The following is a 15,502-nucleotide window of genomic DNA, read 5'->3' on the forward strand; positions in this document are numbered from 1 at the left end:
AAAGAAGAGTTTTCGACATTTATTATGCTTTGACAGTCTCTCTCTCCTCTTCCAAAATTTTGATTGATGAAGATTTAATCTGAGAAAATGAAGAGCTTTATCGAGAAGATGAAACTCTTTATTTAGAAAAATGATCGTCTTTTCAAATGAAATTTTTATGGGTCAAAGTTTTAGAGAAAGGAAGAGAGATTGTCAAAACATGGTGATATGTCAAAGACTTTTTGTCAACAGTAATAACATCAGATTTAAAGTCGAAGATTGAAAACTAAACTTTAAAGAAAAAATGTCATTTTTAAAAATATGATTTATAAAAAAAACTTCTAATTTTTAGGATTTAAAAAAAAAAGATTAAATTTTAAAAAATTAAAATTTTATTAATTTTAATTATATATAAATAAATATTTAAAATTATCAAAATTAAGAAATAAAAACTAGAAAAAATATAATACTTTTCGGGGGGCCTTATAATTTGATTAACATTATTAACAGAAAATCAGGGTTTCCGAAGGGCACAGACAACGCTACTAGTGGTGGAACGGCCCGCTCTACTTTTTGTCTGTCATGGATCCGTCCAATGACAACGCGTCACAGACCACAAATTTATCAGAAGAAAGAAAGAGTTTTCGTGACTGTGAGGTGACTCAAATTCAATTAGATCTCCACCGTCAATTCCGAACTTTGACTGTCTGATGTTGACACGTACGGAAAGTGCCACGGTTAAAAGGGAAATCTAGTTTTAATGTAAGTGGGCTCTCTAATTTAGAAAATAAAATTATAATAAAACATTTCAATTAATAAATTTCTAAGTCTCACTTTTTTCCATTTCCAGATTTAATAATTTTCTGAAATTATTTCTGAAATTATTAAGAGGACATTTTCGTCATTATCCCCAAAGCGAGGTTCCCCTGGCTAATATATTTCCTCATTTAACCGTCATATTAATAAGTTAGATTTTATCAGTTAAAAACAATTATTTATTTATTTTTAATTAATGCACTTAACCAGATAATCATTTTCTATTTATAATCCCCAAATCATGTTTAAAAAAAACTCAGTTTCAATTTTATCTTCAAAAGTAATTTTCAAACGATGCTGAACATTTTAAATTTACAAGTACTATGAATATGTTTAATATTTAAAAAATATTTAGAAAAAAAATAAATAATTGCAAGTTCCCCAGACCACCCCCCCCCCCCCCCCCCCCCCCCCCCCCCGAGAACTAGCTATGTCCCAGAAATTAGAAAAGTATTGGTTACTCCAACATATAAATTATTTTATTTAAATATATTTGAGCATAATTACTCCACAATATTCTTAATATTAATAAATAAAAATATAATTATAATAAAATTAAAATTATTTAATAATAAATCAAATAATATAATATCAATAATAAAAATATATTATTAAAATAATATTTAAATATCCTAATAAACACAATTATAAAAAATATATTTTTCATAATTCCTTCTTTGGTAAGTAATTTATATTTCATAATCCTTCCTCTTTTTGTTTCTCTATTCTCCTCAGAGCCTCTCTCTTGTCTCTAACTCAAACTTTCCAACAGTTACATTAACTTTAGGAGTTCTTCTCTATCTTTGTTTCTATCTTTTTACACTTCCGACAAACCGTCGAAGAGGAAGAGGAAGAAGAAGCATAAAAATACAGGAAGAAAAAGATGCCCTTAACGGCAGACGCCACAAAGCACCTGTCCTCCGTTAATGGAGGAGGAGTTAAAGTGATTACAGACCTCAAGAGCCTCTTTTCTCTCTTGAAAACCAGAAGAAGGCTTGCTTTTGTATATGTGGTCATGTTTGTTTTTGTTGCTTTCACTGTTTTCGTGGCCTTTAATCCCTCTTCTTCCGCCCTCTCTTTCTCTAATATTTTCGGTGTCACTTCTTCAACTTCAAGTTCTTCTTCGTCTTCGTCTTCGTCTCCATCTTCTTCAAGCTCTTATAGATCTCAGTTCTCTTCTGTTTTCTCTTACTTTTTCCCCAACATCTCTTCTTCTTCTTCTTCCCCAAAACAAGTTCATGCTCAACCCCAAAACTTGTTTAACTCCACCAGATCCAATAACACCACCACTGTGAACCAATCTCAATCTCCCAATGTAAACCACACTCAAAGTTCTGACTTTTCATCTCATCAAAATAAGGTCTTACATGCAAATCAAACTTCAATTGCCAATAAACAACCCTCACCTGTAAAAAGCACCAAGCAAAGTTCTCAATCTTCTAATAAAAATCAAATTTTGAAGCCAAATCAGACCACTTCAGCAGTGCCCCCAACACCAAAGACAGCATTACCTTCTAATCAAACCATAGCAAAAAGTTCAAGTTCAAGTCCCACTCCTACTCCATTGGTGAAGCCTAAGTCACCAGTATCAAATTACACAGCATCCCCAAAACAAAAAGGCTATGGGAGTAGTCCAGAGATGGTGGTGGCAAAGCAAGGGACTGAGAGTGTGATGGAGAGTTTAATGAATTGTGATTTGTTTGATGGAGAGTGGGTTGAGGATCATTCTTATCCCCTTTATAAACCAGGCTCTTGCCGTTTCATTGATGAGCAATTCAGTTGTGCTCTTAATGGTAGACCTGATAAACTCTTTCAGCAATTCAAATGGAAGCCTAAAGGCTGCACTTTGCCAAGGTATTGTCCTCAATTTTGATCCTTTTATGTTCATTAAGATTATACAGTTTAAACTTGTTGATTAATTGATGATTCTGTTGATTGGGATGTTTAAGGAGATTAGGGATGTTGAATCTTTGATTTTAGTATTAATTTTTCAATAGGGTTGTTGAGTTTGACATTAATGTATGAATTGTTGTAAATGGAAGGTTGAATGGGAGCCATATGTTGGAATTGTTGAGAGGTAAGAGGCTAGTATTTGTCGGTGATTCATTGAATAGGAATATGTGGGAATCTCTTGTTTGCATTCTGAGAAACACGGCAAAAGATCCAAAGAATGTTTTCGAAGCTCATGGAAGACACTATTTTCGCGGTGAAGATTCGTATTCGTTCATTTTCAAAGTATGCTATTGTTGATTGATGTGTAGTTTATATGTGTTTGATGTTTCGATAATTTAGTTAAGTTCATTTTGTTGGATAGGATTATAACTTCTCTGTGGAGTTCTTTGTATCTCCTTTCTTAGTTCAAGAATGGGAAATGCCTGATAAAAACGGAGCCACAAAGGAGACACTTAGACTCGATTTAGTGACGAGGTCATCTGATAAATATAAAAGCGCAGATATCATCATCTTCAACACTGGACACTGGTGGACACACGAGAAAACTTCCAAGGGGTTTGTTAGTTACTTCAAATATTCTTGTAGTGGAATTGTTTGTTCTTGATAATCAATTGACTAAATTGAAGAGGGAAATTTGCAGGAAAGATTATTACCAAGAAGGTGGCCATGTGTATGGTGAACTTAATGTTCTTGAGGCTTTCCGGAAAGCTTTAACAACATGGGCGAGATGGGTTGACGCCAATGTAAATCCGAGAAAATCTATGGTTTTCTTCAGGGGTTACTCTGCCACCCATTTTAGGTAACATTATTTACTTCAACCATCCAAATTGTTTTTGAGTTGTTATTATAATTTGAACCTCAGCAAGTCAGCATCCTGAACCTTGAAGGAGAGTATTTTCGCATGGTAATGATTTTTGAAATGTTGATTTTATTGTGCAGTGGCGGACAATGGAATTCAGGTGGAGCATGTGACAACGAGACTGAACCAATCAAGTATGCGACATATCTACGACAATATCCCCCAAAGATGCTGGTGCTGGAGAAGGTACTGAGAGGGATGAAAACGCATGTCACCTACTTAAACATCACCCGATTGACAGATTACCGGAAGGATGGTCACCCATCAATATATAAGAAACGCAACATCTCCAAAGACCAAAGATTGCAATATAAGTTCCAGGACTGCAGCCACTGGTGTCTTCCAGGTGTGCCGGACGCCTGGAATGAGCTTTTCTATGCTGAACTCTTAATCAAAGAGAATAAGATGCAGCAACATCACCAGAAACAGAAGAAGAGATACGGGTAAAAATAAAAAACTCCTCCCAAATATGAGTTGCTTATGTTATAATTTGATCTTGATTAATTAGTAGGAATTATACATATATCGTGTATATATATAAAGAAATTGTAGAAACAAAAACCCAAATGAAGAAGATCCAACAATTTTTGTTTTTTTTATAAATTATGAGAAATTCAAGAGCAAAAATGCTAAAATGTAATACTCCTTTTTATAAATAAAATTCTTATAGTATTGAAGGCATTTGAGGATTGTAAATGACCAGTTGTATAGTTTGTTAAGCATAATTAAAATTATTCAAATGTGAAAATTCTCGTGTTGATTTTATCTAACTTTAAAAACTTTATGTTTTGTAGACTAGTTTAGGATTGGTTAAATGTGATTTTATTTTTTGTAGTCAAAATGAAGGCCAAAAGACTCTTTTGTGTTTTTCTTCTTAGTTTGAAAATTTAATAATTTTCTTTCATCCAAAGTTTGAAAAGTAGCAATTCCACTCTTAGAGTTTTGAAACTATCGTTGGAGACAGTAAAGTTCATTGTCTCCGGCTACATTGACTCTTTCTCTCAGTATATTTTCTCTTGTCGATTTGTTCCTATCCATTGACGATAGTGATATCGTCTGACTCAGATAAGGATGACGTTTTCGTCTGAGACAAAGACACTCTAATGAAGATGATTTCGTCTTTGTCAGAGTAAATCACTTTAATCGATGGGTGGAAACAAGTTGGTAGGGAGAGATAGCCCAAGTGGGAGGACGAATGTGGTCGAAGGCAACGAACTTTGCTTTCTTTGGCGATGATTTTAAAATCTTAAAGGTAAAATTACTACTTTTCAAACTTTGAGTGAGGGTAAAGGTTAGATTTTCAAACTGAGGGGAGGGGGAAAAGGGGAGAATGTGATGAAATTTTAGTTTTTAAGATTATTTTATTAAATAATTATTTTATCTTTAATTTTAATTGAGAATTTTATAAGAATTTTATTTATAAGTTAGATTTTAGGGTTTTGAAAATTAGAGGCTAGGAGTTTGGGATTACATTTAACGTTGGGTGGGAACAAGTCTTTTGGCCTCAAAATGAATTGAAGATGGACCGACCAATAGGTCCTTTTCTCACTTGGTCACATGGGGATGCTTGACAATTTATCCAACTTTTGTTTGAATATAATTGGTGTTTTGTTGGTCAGCTTATGAAAAATTCTAAAATATTAATCAGCTTACGCACTAACATCCCATCTATAAATCCTAGTGTTTGAATTTTGTATTGAAACCGTGAATTTAATTGCCCAATAAATGATTATTATGTAAGTATCATACGACAAAAATATAGACTGAATATTTATTGCAAATTTCTTCAATCTGTTCCCCAAAAATATTATTTTATTTAGGCTCAAATATACATTTTTGATATATATAGATAAAGTATTATTGTTATTAGATGATTTTAAATTAAAAATAAAATAAAATAAAATTTAATTATATAATAATATGTGTTAAAAATTAAAATATAATATAAGAATCAATAAATATTTGTTGGTTCTATATATCCAATTTTGAGGGATTCATATATTCATTGATCGAAAATATATTGTGAGTAGGGACGATGATAGTGTGATAGTGGACTCAAAAAAATTAAACCCTAATAGGATGGGTGTGTGTGAGGCAAACAAAATTATATAATATTAACGAATAATTTTGAAATTTTGTATTTATTTGACAAATATAATTCAAATATGATCAATTTGTTAAAAATTGACCGACAATGTATATGAAATGATAATTGTTTATATTTGCTTTCTCTATTATTTCAAAAAACAAATACATATGTCATAACTCATCTATAATAGAATAGTCAGTTAAGGTATGAAATCTTAAGCATAGAGTTAGAGGACTGTTTAAATTACACTCTCGTAAATTGACTTTAGTACACAAGTTAATATCTCTTTAATATGTTCATAGTGAAGTAGGAGATTCTGACAGTAGATTGTTTGAGTAACCTATCTAAGAGTTACAAGATTTACTGATTTAATGATTGGATTCAACCAAATGAGATTCCTTATCACAGAGAAAAAAAAACATATATCATAAACATAAGTTGTGATAAGGTTAGATTCGAATTGAGTTTATAGCTTAGTTTATTATTAAAATAATATCGTTTTATTTAATATTTATGAAAATGACATTATTTTGTATCAAAATATTTAAACTTGCAAGCTTGACGAGTTGAACATGTCAAAACTTGAGCTAAAAAATGTTAAACTGGTAGGTTTGAGCTCCCTTAAATTAAGTTTGTTTGAATTTAAATAAACTCAGTTTGAATTTAAGCACAGTTGTAAATAATAAATGGCTTTCCAACTTATGATTTTATATTCTGGCTCAAATGACGAGGAGTTCCTGAAGGTCCTCATTGAAGTTTGAAACAAATCTTTGTGAACAATTAGTTGGCCCAAAGAGGAAATTCAGTTTGTGCCCAACCTACCTCACAGATCTTTATTTGCTGCGTTGGGCCAAAATCTATATTTTTTTATATTGATTGAATGCAATTTAAATTGTATTATAAACTTGTTCTTATTTAAGTTTGGACAGAGGCCTGTCAATCAAGCCTTCCCATTCGGGCCCGATATGTTCAAGGCCGAGCCGGAAAGAAATTTCCGGCTTAAGCTTGGGGCAGGCCCGATTGGGCCTCATTTGAAGCCCAGTTCAATGTAAAATCTAGGGTTTTGGATAGAATGTACCTTAATTTGGACCAAAATAAAATAAAAAGAAAACGTTTGATTCAGATATTAAACGATTATTTTAATAATTTATTTTTAATTATTAACATTATTTTATTTGATTTATCATATAATAAAATATTTTAATATCAATATTGATGTAAAAGATAATAATATTAGAGATAATGTAATTGTTTTTCTACCTTATGTATTAAAAGATGATAAATGTACTCTTGATTTTGTTATAATTATATTCTTATTTAAATTTTTTTGGATAAAAATATTCTTATTTTCAATTAATATAATAAATAACATGATAAATATCTTAAAATAATTATATTTAAAAACATTAAAGTAAAATAATATTTTAATATTTTTTATTAACTCTAACCAAACACAATAATTATTTATAATTATCAATTTTTATCAAATATAATAACAATTTATTCTCAATAATATTCTAATTAATTTGGTAATATTTTATTTTTAATAATAAAAAATTATCTAGACCAAAAGCATCCAAAGAGTTATAATTTGAAACTATGACATGGGGCTGCCCATGTGGCTTCAATACAAGCTTGTTTCATGATAGAAAGTTCCCCGTCAAGTGTTATATTGTTGCCCTCTTGAATCAGGTGGATATATACAATATTTAATGAATAATGTTATATATATAGATGAAATGCATTAAAATATATACCAATTAAATATTTATCATTTTTAATAATAAAAAATTATCTGAACCAAACGCATCCAAAGAGTTATAATTTGAAACTATGACATGAGACTGCCCATGTGGCTTCAATACAAGCTTGTGTCATGATAGAAAGAAAGTCCCAAAATAAGTGTTATGTTGTTACCCTCTTGAATCAGGTGGATATATACAATATTTAATGAGTAATATTATATACATCAATGAATATTTTTAAATAAAAAATTAGTTTAATATAATATTAAAGTGAGATGGTTGATGAAAAAGCTATTAATATATGAATGACGTCCGAATGGTGCAAATTTTAGAACATCTTATCGAATCCCATAATATTACTCATATTTAATTTTCATAGGTTTAGAGTTGTCTACTCCTATTGAACGTATAGAGTCATCCTCAGGGTCACTTGTTGATCCTTTAAACAAATCTGATAACTCTTAACTACAAAATCTTTTTAAGTAGTGTTTTTAAAATCAGATTAGATCATTCAATTTGATTGATTAAACTATAAATTAGTTTATAATTAAATTAAATCTATAATTTGATTTGATTTTATAATATGTTTCGCTCTATATATAAATATTGATTTATTTAAAATTCGATTAAACTCAAAAATCTATTGAATTGAAAAAAAATTAATAAAAATTAAATAATAGATAAATTTTTAAATTTTTAAAACCCCACTAATGATTATTTGGAAACAGACTAAACCTTGGGTTAGAATAAGTCTTTTGGCCTAAATAAAATAAATGATAATGATTATGCAGTAATTAGACACAAAATTATGGAACTAAAAAATAAAATAAAACAAATAAAGAAAAGATTCTTCCACTTTATAATGTGTCAACAAAAATATTTATATAAATTAAATTCTTACAGCCTCCACTTTCCCATAAAACAAAATAATAACAAAAACAAAACTAAAAAATATAGAAAATCTTCAAGCGAAAAAATTTACAAATGGAAAAAGGATTGTAGACATAATATATAAACCTTTTTAGCCTTACATATATAAATATATTTTTAAAATTTTCAACATTGATTTCATGTAGCTGATTGCTGAGCTTGAGAAAATGGGTTTAACCTAGCAGGGTTATTACCTAATTGTAAGGCGACAGAGTTATCCTTGCCATTGGTGGAAGCAGCCACAGCTGCAGTGGCAGTGACAGTGGTGGCGGTTGTCGCGGAGACTACTCGCTCACAAGAAGGGCACATTGTGAGAGTGGTGGCCGGAAGTTGCATGTAAAAAGGTTGAGAAGACTTTAAAGCTCTCAATTCTTGAAGCTCTTTTTGTAATCTCTTGTTTTCTTCTGTCAATGCTTCACAACATCTCTTTAAATACTCACAATCTACCTCCGTCTGCTTCAGCTTTGTCCTGCAAAAATTTATTTAATTTATTTTAATCACCCATTTCTCTCTCTCTCTCTTCAATTTCCTATCTTATCATATATTAAATAACAATTTTAAAAAATAATAAAAAAATTTAAATAACATATATTTAAAAAATATCACAAATACTTTTAAAATTATATATATATATATATATATATATATATATATATATATATATATATATATATATATATATATTTATTACATATCATTGTCTTTCAAATAATATATTTATTTGTATTAATAATATATATCATATTATAGAATATATATCATATCATTTATTATAATATATTAATTTAATATACCTAAAAATATATTTTTTTTATCTGTGATTTATCGTATTAAGTATTAATGGTGTTTATATCTATAGTTGTTGATAAATCAATAAAAGTACCTTGCTCTTCTGTTCTGAAACCAAACTTCTACTTGGCGAGGACGAAGATTCAACTGTCTTGCTAAAGTAAGCTTTTGTTTCTGCAAATATTTTAACCATAAAATGTTTCAAAAAAAAAAAAATGGAAGCAAAAACAGAAAACAGAAGAAGCTTTGTTAATATTATTCTTACGGGATTAAGAGTGTTGTGTTCTTTGAAGCTTTCTTCAAGAAAAGCTGATTGTTCTTTAGAGAGTCTGAGTTTCTTCCGAGTTAGCCCGTTCTCATCATCGTCGCTCACTCTTGAACTCGCTCGCTCATTTTGATGGTGAGTTTCGACCATTTTCATATCCCTCTTGTTGCTTCTACTGTTTCCAATACAAAAATCCATCTGAAAAGACGACACCGTACTGTTTGGTGATGACAGCGCCGTCGTCCCCTCCTCTGCTTCCTTCTCCTCCACTGACACGGCCATCGGAAACCGGTTCACGTCCAACCCACTTCCCATCCCGTCTGTTTCTAACACCAGCGTACGAAAATAATGAAACCCATCAAAACTCAGATCTTTAGTATTGAACCATATAATTTTCTTTCGATTTCTCAGGAACCAAACAAAAACATGCAAGTGGTTATTAAGGAAAATATTACTTACCATTTTCTCTCAGCCATGGAAGGCGAAGCTTCGAAGGAGGAGGAGGATGATTACGAGGAACCGGAGAGAAAGGAAGAAGATCAAGCTGAACCGGAAGATCAGGATCATGATCTTCATCTTCATCATCTCCTTTGATCTTTAAACCCATACAAAATCCTAGATCTTTCCTCGAGATTGTCGCTCCAGACTTGTCAAGAAACGATGGAAACGGCTTCGAAGCATCGCCTAGACTCAAAGCGAGTTCCATGTTAAAAGACAATCAACTTCAACTGATGAACCTATTCAATATCTCAAAAATTCAACAAATTCTGTGAATACAGAAGAACTCTTGAGAAGAACCCTAACCAGGGGATATAATTTATTTGCTTTGTGTGAGTAAAGATTGACCGACAAATCAAGGTTGACGAAGGAACGCACGTGAATGTATATAAATATGAACTGGTTCATCCACGAGAGAGAGATTTTCTAGGCAAAGAAAATAATTTTCTCGGGGGTCATTTGGAAGTCAAAGATGTTCAAATTTAATTAAGTATTTGTTGGGAGAATAATAATTACATTAAAGAGTTTACTGAAAATTTTACTTTTACTTTTGGCTGTGTTGCTGTATTCACATTATTATGCTTACCAAACAAGGGCCATATCATAATCATCATCATTATAAAATAATTATTAACATTTATCATTTTGTTAATGTTAATTAATTGTTATGAAATTAATAACTTAAATAGACTACTCAAACTGAAATTATAAACTAAGTAAAAAGGCAAATTTAATTCGCATTTTAAATAAATTATTTTGACTTTTTATCTTTTTTATGGATTTTTTAAAATACAGAAATATCTTTATATTTTCAATTAATTATCATAATGTTATAATTATATTAAATAAAAAACTCAATTTTTTGTGATTCAAATCTTTAATTTCTTTCAATAATTTTTTATGATAATTGAATTTTGATTATATATTATATTATATTAGATTTAATCATCAATTGAATATTTTATATTTAAATTGTTAACTAAACAATTTACGAAGAGTGTTAAAATTATGTTTGGTATTACCGTATTTTTATAAATGTATATACACATTCTGTATCAAAATTTTATGACTGTTTTTTATAATGTATTTTTCACCATTTATGATATTATACCCGTATAATTTTTGTACCTTTTTTTCCATTCTCGTATTTGTTACACACTTTTTTGTTGATAACTGAGTACATAATTGATATGTCATTATATAATTAAATATTATTTTATTCTTAAATTAAAATTATCAAATCATATAACAACGCATCAAATATGTATTCAATTATATATTTAAAAATATATATATATAATTTTATTGTTATTAAATTAATTGTGTATTATTATATATATAGTGTTTTTTTTTTTTCATAATTCTGAGGTGAAAAGTTATAATACACTTTTAAGCTATGAATGTGATTTAATTAATTTAAAAGTTGTCATATATAAAATTTGATATACAGATAATATATTATTATATGATTAAATTTTATATTATTATTAATTTAAAATGTAAACTATATATATATAATTTTATTATTATTTAATACTAAAATTTCATCTTAGAAGGGTGTTTGATAAAAATTCAAGGCGTATGTGGAAGCTATGTCGGTGGAGCGGTGGTGACGAGGCGGCGGCCCCACCAGGGTGTGAGGATGGGTTTAGAAGAAGGTGGTAATAAAAATAGGCACCAAGAGGATGTGAAGTGGTCAGAAATGTCATGCATTTGGGATCATTGCAATTATTGAAGTCATGCAGGCTTTAATGATAGGCTTGAGAGAAATAAAAACATATAGATTTTATCGGACTCAATTATTATTTGGTGGGACCATTTTACCCTTATAATTGCCACTGTCCAACTACTGCCGCTTCTTTCTACAGATTCTCTTTTTTCAATTATTATTTTTCTTTAACTTTTTAATTATTTAGATGTTTTCAAAAATCTATCATAATAATTTAATGCCATATTTTTTATATATTTTTTAAAATTTTTACTAATTTAAAAGTATATAATAATTTTTAAAAAATAAAATAAAATAATAATTAAGATTTTTTATTAACATAATTTGATTTCACATGAAAAAAATAATTTATGTTATCTAAAGATGAAAAATGTTTAAGACAAATTTTAGGTAGGAAAATGTAATTTACAGTAATTATAAAATAATATTGAAAAATGAAGTCATAATATTCAAACCCATATTAGATGTCCATAAACATATGTCAAAGGAGTAGTTACTTTAACTATTAAAAGATTATTTTAGTAATTTATTTTTTATTATTGATATTATTTTATTTAATTTATCAAATAATAAAAGATTATGATAATATTTTATTATCAATGGTAATATAAAAGTTAATATAAAAGATAATCTGAATGCCACTTTCAATTTAAATATTAAAATATTATTAAGGTAATTTTGATTTTATTATAATTTATTTCTTACTTATTAATTTTTTAGAATAAATATAACCCCATTTTTAGTTAAAATAACAAGTAACATAATAAATATTTTAGAACAATTACACTAAAAAATATTTAAGTAAAATAATATTTTTTTATTACCTCAAATTAAATACAATAATTATTTATACTAGACTTATTTTTACCAAATTTTATAATAATTTATATCAGTAATTTTCTAAGTAATCTATTTTTAAGATAGTATTTTATTTTTTGTAATAAGATATTATCCAAACCAAACACATTATAATTATATTATGTTACCATTTTGATTTTTATATTATTACTTTTTATTTATAGTTATAAACATCCCACATTTGAATTTCAAAATGTATATCAACCTACACATATGATACATAAATGTTAGAAGTTAATGTTTGAGACTTAATTTTATTTGTTTTGAGGTTAAAATTTTATTTGTGAGGGTGATTTTGGGTTTTTGAAGAAATGATATCTAGACAAATTTTGGGTGTTTGAAAAAATATCGATTATTTTCTTTTTTTGGGTGGAGATTACCTAAAGAGATGGTGACTTAGAAGTTAAAGGTGACGTAATTAGAGGAAACCCTATTGAAGATGTGAAAGGGGGATGTCTTGGAGAATGAATTTTGGTTTAGTGGGATGGAGAGTGGCCCAAACAAGAAAGATGTTAATGAGGTGATAACGATGAAGATGAGAATAACAATGAAGATTTGATTAAAAATTTCATGATATTCGATGTTTCGATGATTATAACCTTCTTCAACAGACGCAATAATAATGTAAGTTTATAATCACATATTTTATCATTACTAGTTGATAGTGATTTATTTTGTCAAATAATAAGGATAATATGGTAATTGCAAACTCTATGTCATATCAAAATGCAATTTATGCAAACAAAGTTTGAATTTGAGTGATAAAATGTGATTTATTCAATTAAGGGTGGGGAAAATGTTTACTCCGAAGTCAAAGTTGGATAGTAAAAGTAAATCACCAATTACAAAAATATATTAATTTAAAGATTAATATGTATAAATTAATAATAATTAAAAAACATCCTCGATGTTTGACTTTAAAACTTATAGTTCAAAAGACAATCATATTAAATAGTAGGTATAAAAGTAATAATAAAATTAATAGAATTACGTGTATAATTTTATATATAAATAATAATATATCATTATACGATTAAGTATTATTTTATTTTTAATTTTTAATTATCTAATAACATAAAATATATTATTATTTATATATAAAATTATATATAAAAATCATATGTATAACATTACTTTAAAAAAATAGTTTTACAGATATATTAAAAAAGTATTTTATAAAAATTGTGTCAATAATACATATTTTTTGAAAGCACGCGTTAAAATAAGTTTTTTTTTTTTTTTTTAATTATGATATTATATATGTACAAGAACATCTAATGATGATCATCATGGAGATGTGTGGGCTCAATTTCATGTTAATGGGCCCGGTGATGCACTGCCCAAGGGAGACAATTTATTCAACAATAATCATTTGAACTTTGCATTAATGTTTTAATAATTATATTCTAATAATTGTATTTAAAATCTTAATTTTATATCTGTTTTATCTTTATATTTAAGAATCATGATCTCTCAAACCTATTTTTATCTATATTTTCGTCTTAAATTTAGTTTAAAATAAAAAAATTTCTACATTAAAATCACTTTACTATAAATTAGTAAAATTTTATAATATTATTTTTTATTTTATTAAAAATTAAAAATTTAATATCTTTTTATATGATGATAAATTATAATTATTTTATAATTTATTTAGTTATATATAAAATTTATATACGTTAAATTTATATTAAATAAAAAAATGTCTAAATTTTTTGATGGAATTGTCAAATCACTGCAACGGAGGTAAGAGATTTGTAGAAAATTTTAGAAACAAAAAGACAAGGCAAAAGAAAAGGAAAGGCAACCAAAAGAGGAAGAGTCTGCTCTGACAGAGTGAAGAAGCAGGAAGAGGAGAGAAATCAACACTAGTAATGATAAAATCCTTGTCAGCCTTGTCTGTCTCTGCATGTGTCTCTGTGTGTGGTGGGGGTTTGTCATTCTTCCTTTTTTGGCAATGCTCTTAATGTTCTTCCATTTCATCATCAAATTTACAGTTGAGAAGTATTATATGGATAAATAATATATATAATTTTATAAATAAATAATAATAATATATTATTATGTGATTAAATAATTTTAAATTTAAAATAAAATAATATTTTATTATATGATAATATATTATTATTTTTATATAAAATTGTGTATATTATTTATATTTATAATTTTATGGTTTATAATTAATGTTTTTAAAATATATATTAACTTTTTAATATTACAAGTTTTAGTGATTTCTTTTTTTTAAACAAAAACCTTAAGAAGGGTTTTGTTAGTGTATCAAACTATCACAAATTTTGGTATATATATATATATATATATATATATATATATATATATATATATTTATTTATTTATTGGAATGAAATTTAATCATTAGATAAATTTATAGTTAACAGAAAAAATGATGATATTTTGAGACATCCAATATATTTTTTTAATGATTCTTTTAGGGATTATTTTGGTGATATCAGATTGATGTGGTCAAAGAAGATGTTGGTAGTTTTCCTTTAAAAATTTCACATGTAAATTTTTAACAAATAATGATTGAAAAAAGCTTCCAACAGAATGAAAATTAAGTAGAATGGCTTTAATTTTTGAAATAATTAGTGATGATAAAAAATATATATTGCCATTATAGATATCGTTTATTACCGAAATCATGCTTGACATTCCTTATCAAATAATTGTTGCCGTAATCAAATTTTAGAGTAATAAATAAATATATATCATTATATGATTAAATAATTAAAAATTAAAGATAAATTAATATTTAATTACAATATGATATATCATTATTTGTGTATTACAAATTTAATTATTATACGATTTTTATTGGTTGTGCTCATATTACAATTATTAACCCCTGAATTTGTTTTAGGAATTTGACTCTACTCACCATCTTAGATCAGAAAAGTGCCTTTAAGAGAAATAAAATCCAAGAACTTGTGGGAACAAACTATAAGCTTGGGCATTTGGCTAATCTCTTTAATTA

At 27.6% G+C, this 15,502-nt stretch overlaps 2 protein-coding genes across 3 annotated transcripts; one reads left to right on the forward strand and one right to left on the reverse strand.

Moving 5' to 3' along the window:
- The first annotated feature begins 1,506 nt into the window (after positions 1–1,506).
- LOC123205124 (protein trichome birefringence-like) lies at positions 1,507–4,288 on the forward strand. The gene is made up of 5 exons (XM_044622000.1): positions 1,507–2,649; positions 2,838–3,030; positions 3,110–3,303; positions 3,389–3,547; positions 3,688–4,288. Exons 1-5 carry the CDS (start codon positions 1,679–1,681, stop codon positions 4,052–4,054), a joined length of 1,884 nt encoding a protein of 627 aa, XP_044477935.1. The 5' UTR covers positions 1,507–1,678; the 3' UTR covers positions 4,055–4,288.
- A 4,101-nt stretch (positions 4,289–8,389) lies between these two features.
- On the reverse strand, positions 8,390–10,387 carry LOC123205177 (homeobox-leucine zipper protein HOX11-like). 2 transcript variants are annotated; one of them, XM_044622178.1, is made up of 4 exons: positions 9,885–10,387; positions 9,426–9,745; positions 9,255–9,334; positions 8,390–8,840 (listed from the first exon to the last, which is right to left on the reverse strand). In XM_044622178.1, exons 1-4 carry the CDS (start codon positions 10,129–10,131, stop codon positions 8,510–8,512), a joined length of 978 nt encoding a protein of 325 aa, XP_044478113.1. In that variant the 5' UTR covers positions 10,132–10,387; the 3' UTR covers positions 8,390–8,509. The 2 variants fall into 2 exon arrangements, with proteins under 2 accessions (XP_044478113.1, XP_044478057.1); XM_044622122.1 differs by having other exon boundaries at positions 9,426–9,751.
- Positions 10,388–15,502: the final 5,115 nt, after the last annotated feature.

This window comes from Mangifera indica, chromosome 1 (assembly GCF_011075055.1).
Source record: "Mangifera indica cultivar Alphonso chromosome 1, CATAS_Mindica_2.1, whole genome shotgun sequence".
Lineage (NCBI taxonomy): Eukaryota > Viridiplantae > Streptophyta > Magnoliopsida > Sapindales > Anacardiaceae > Mangifera > Mangifera indica.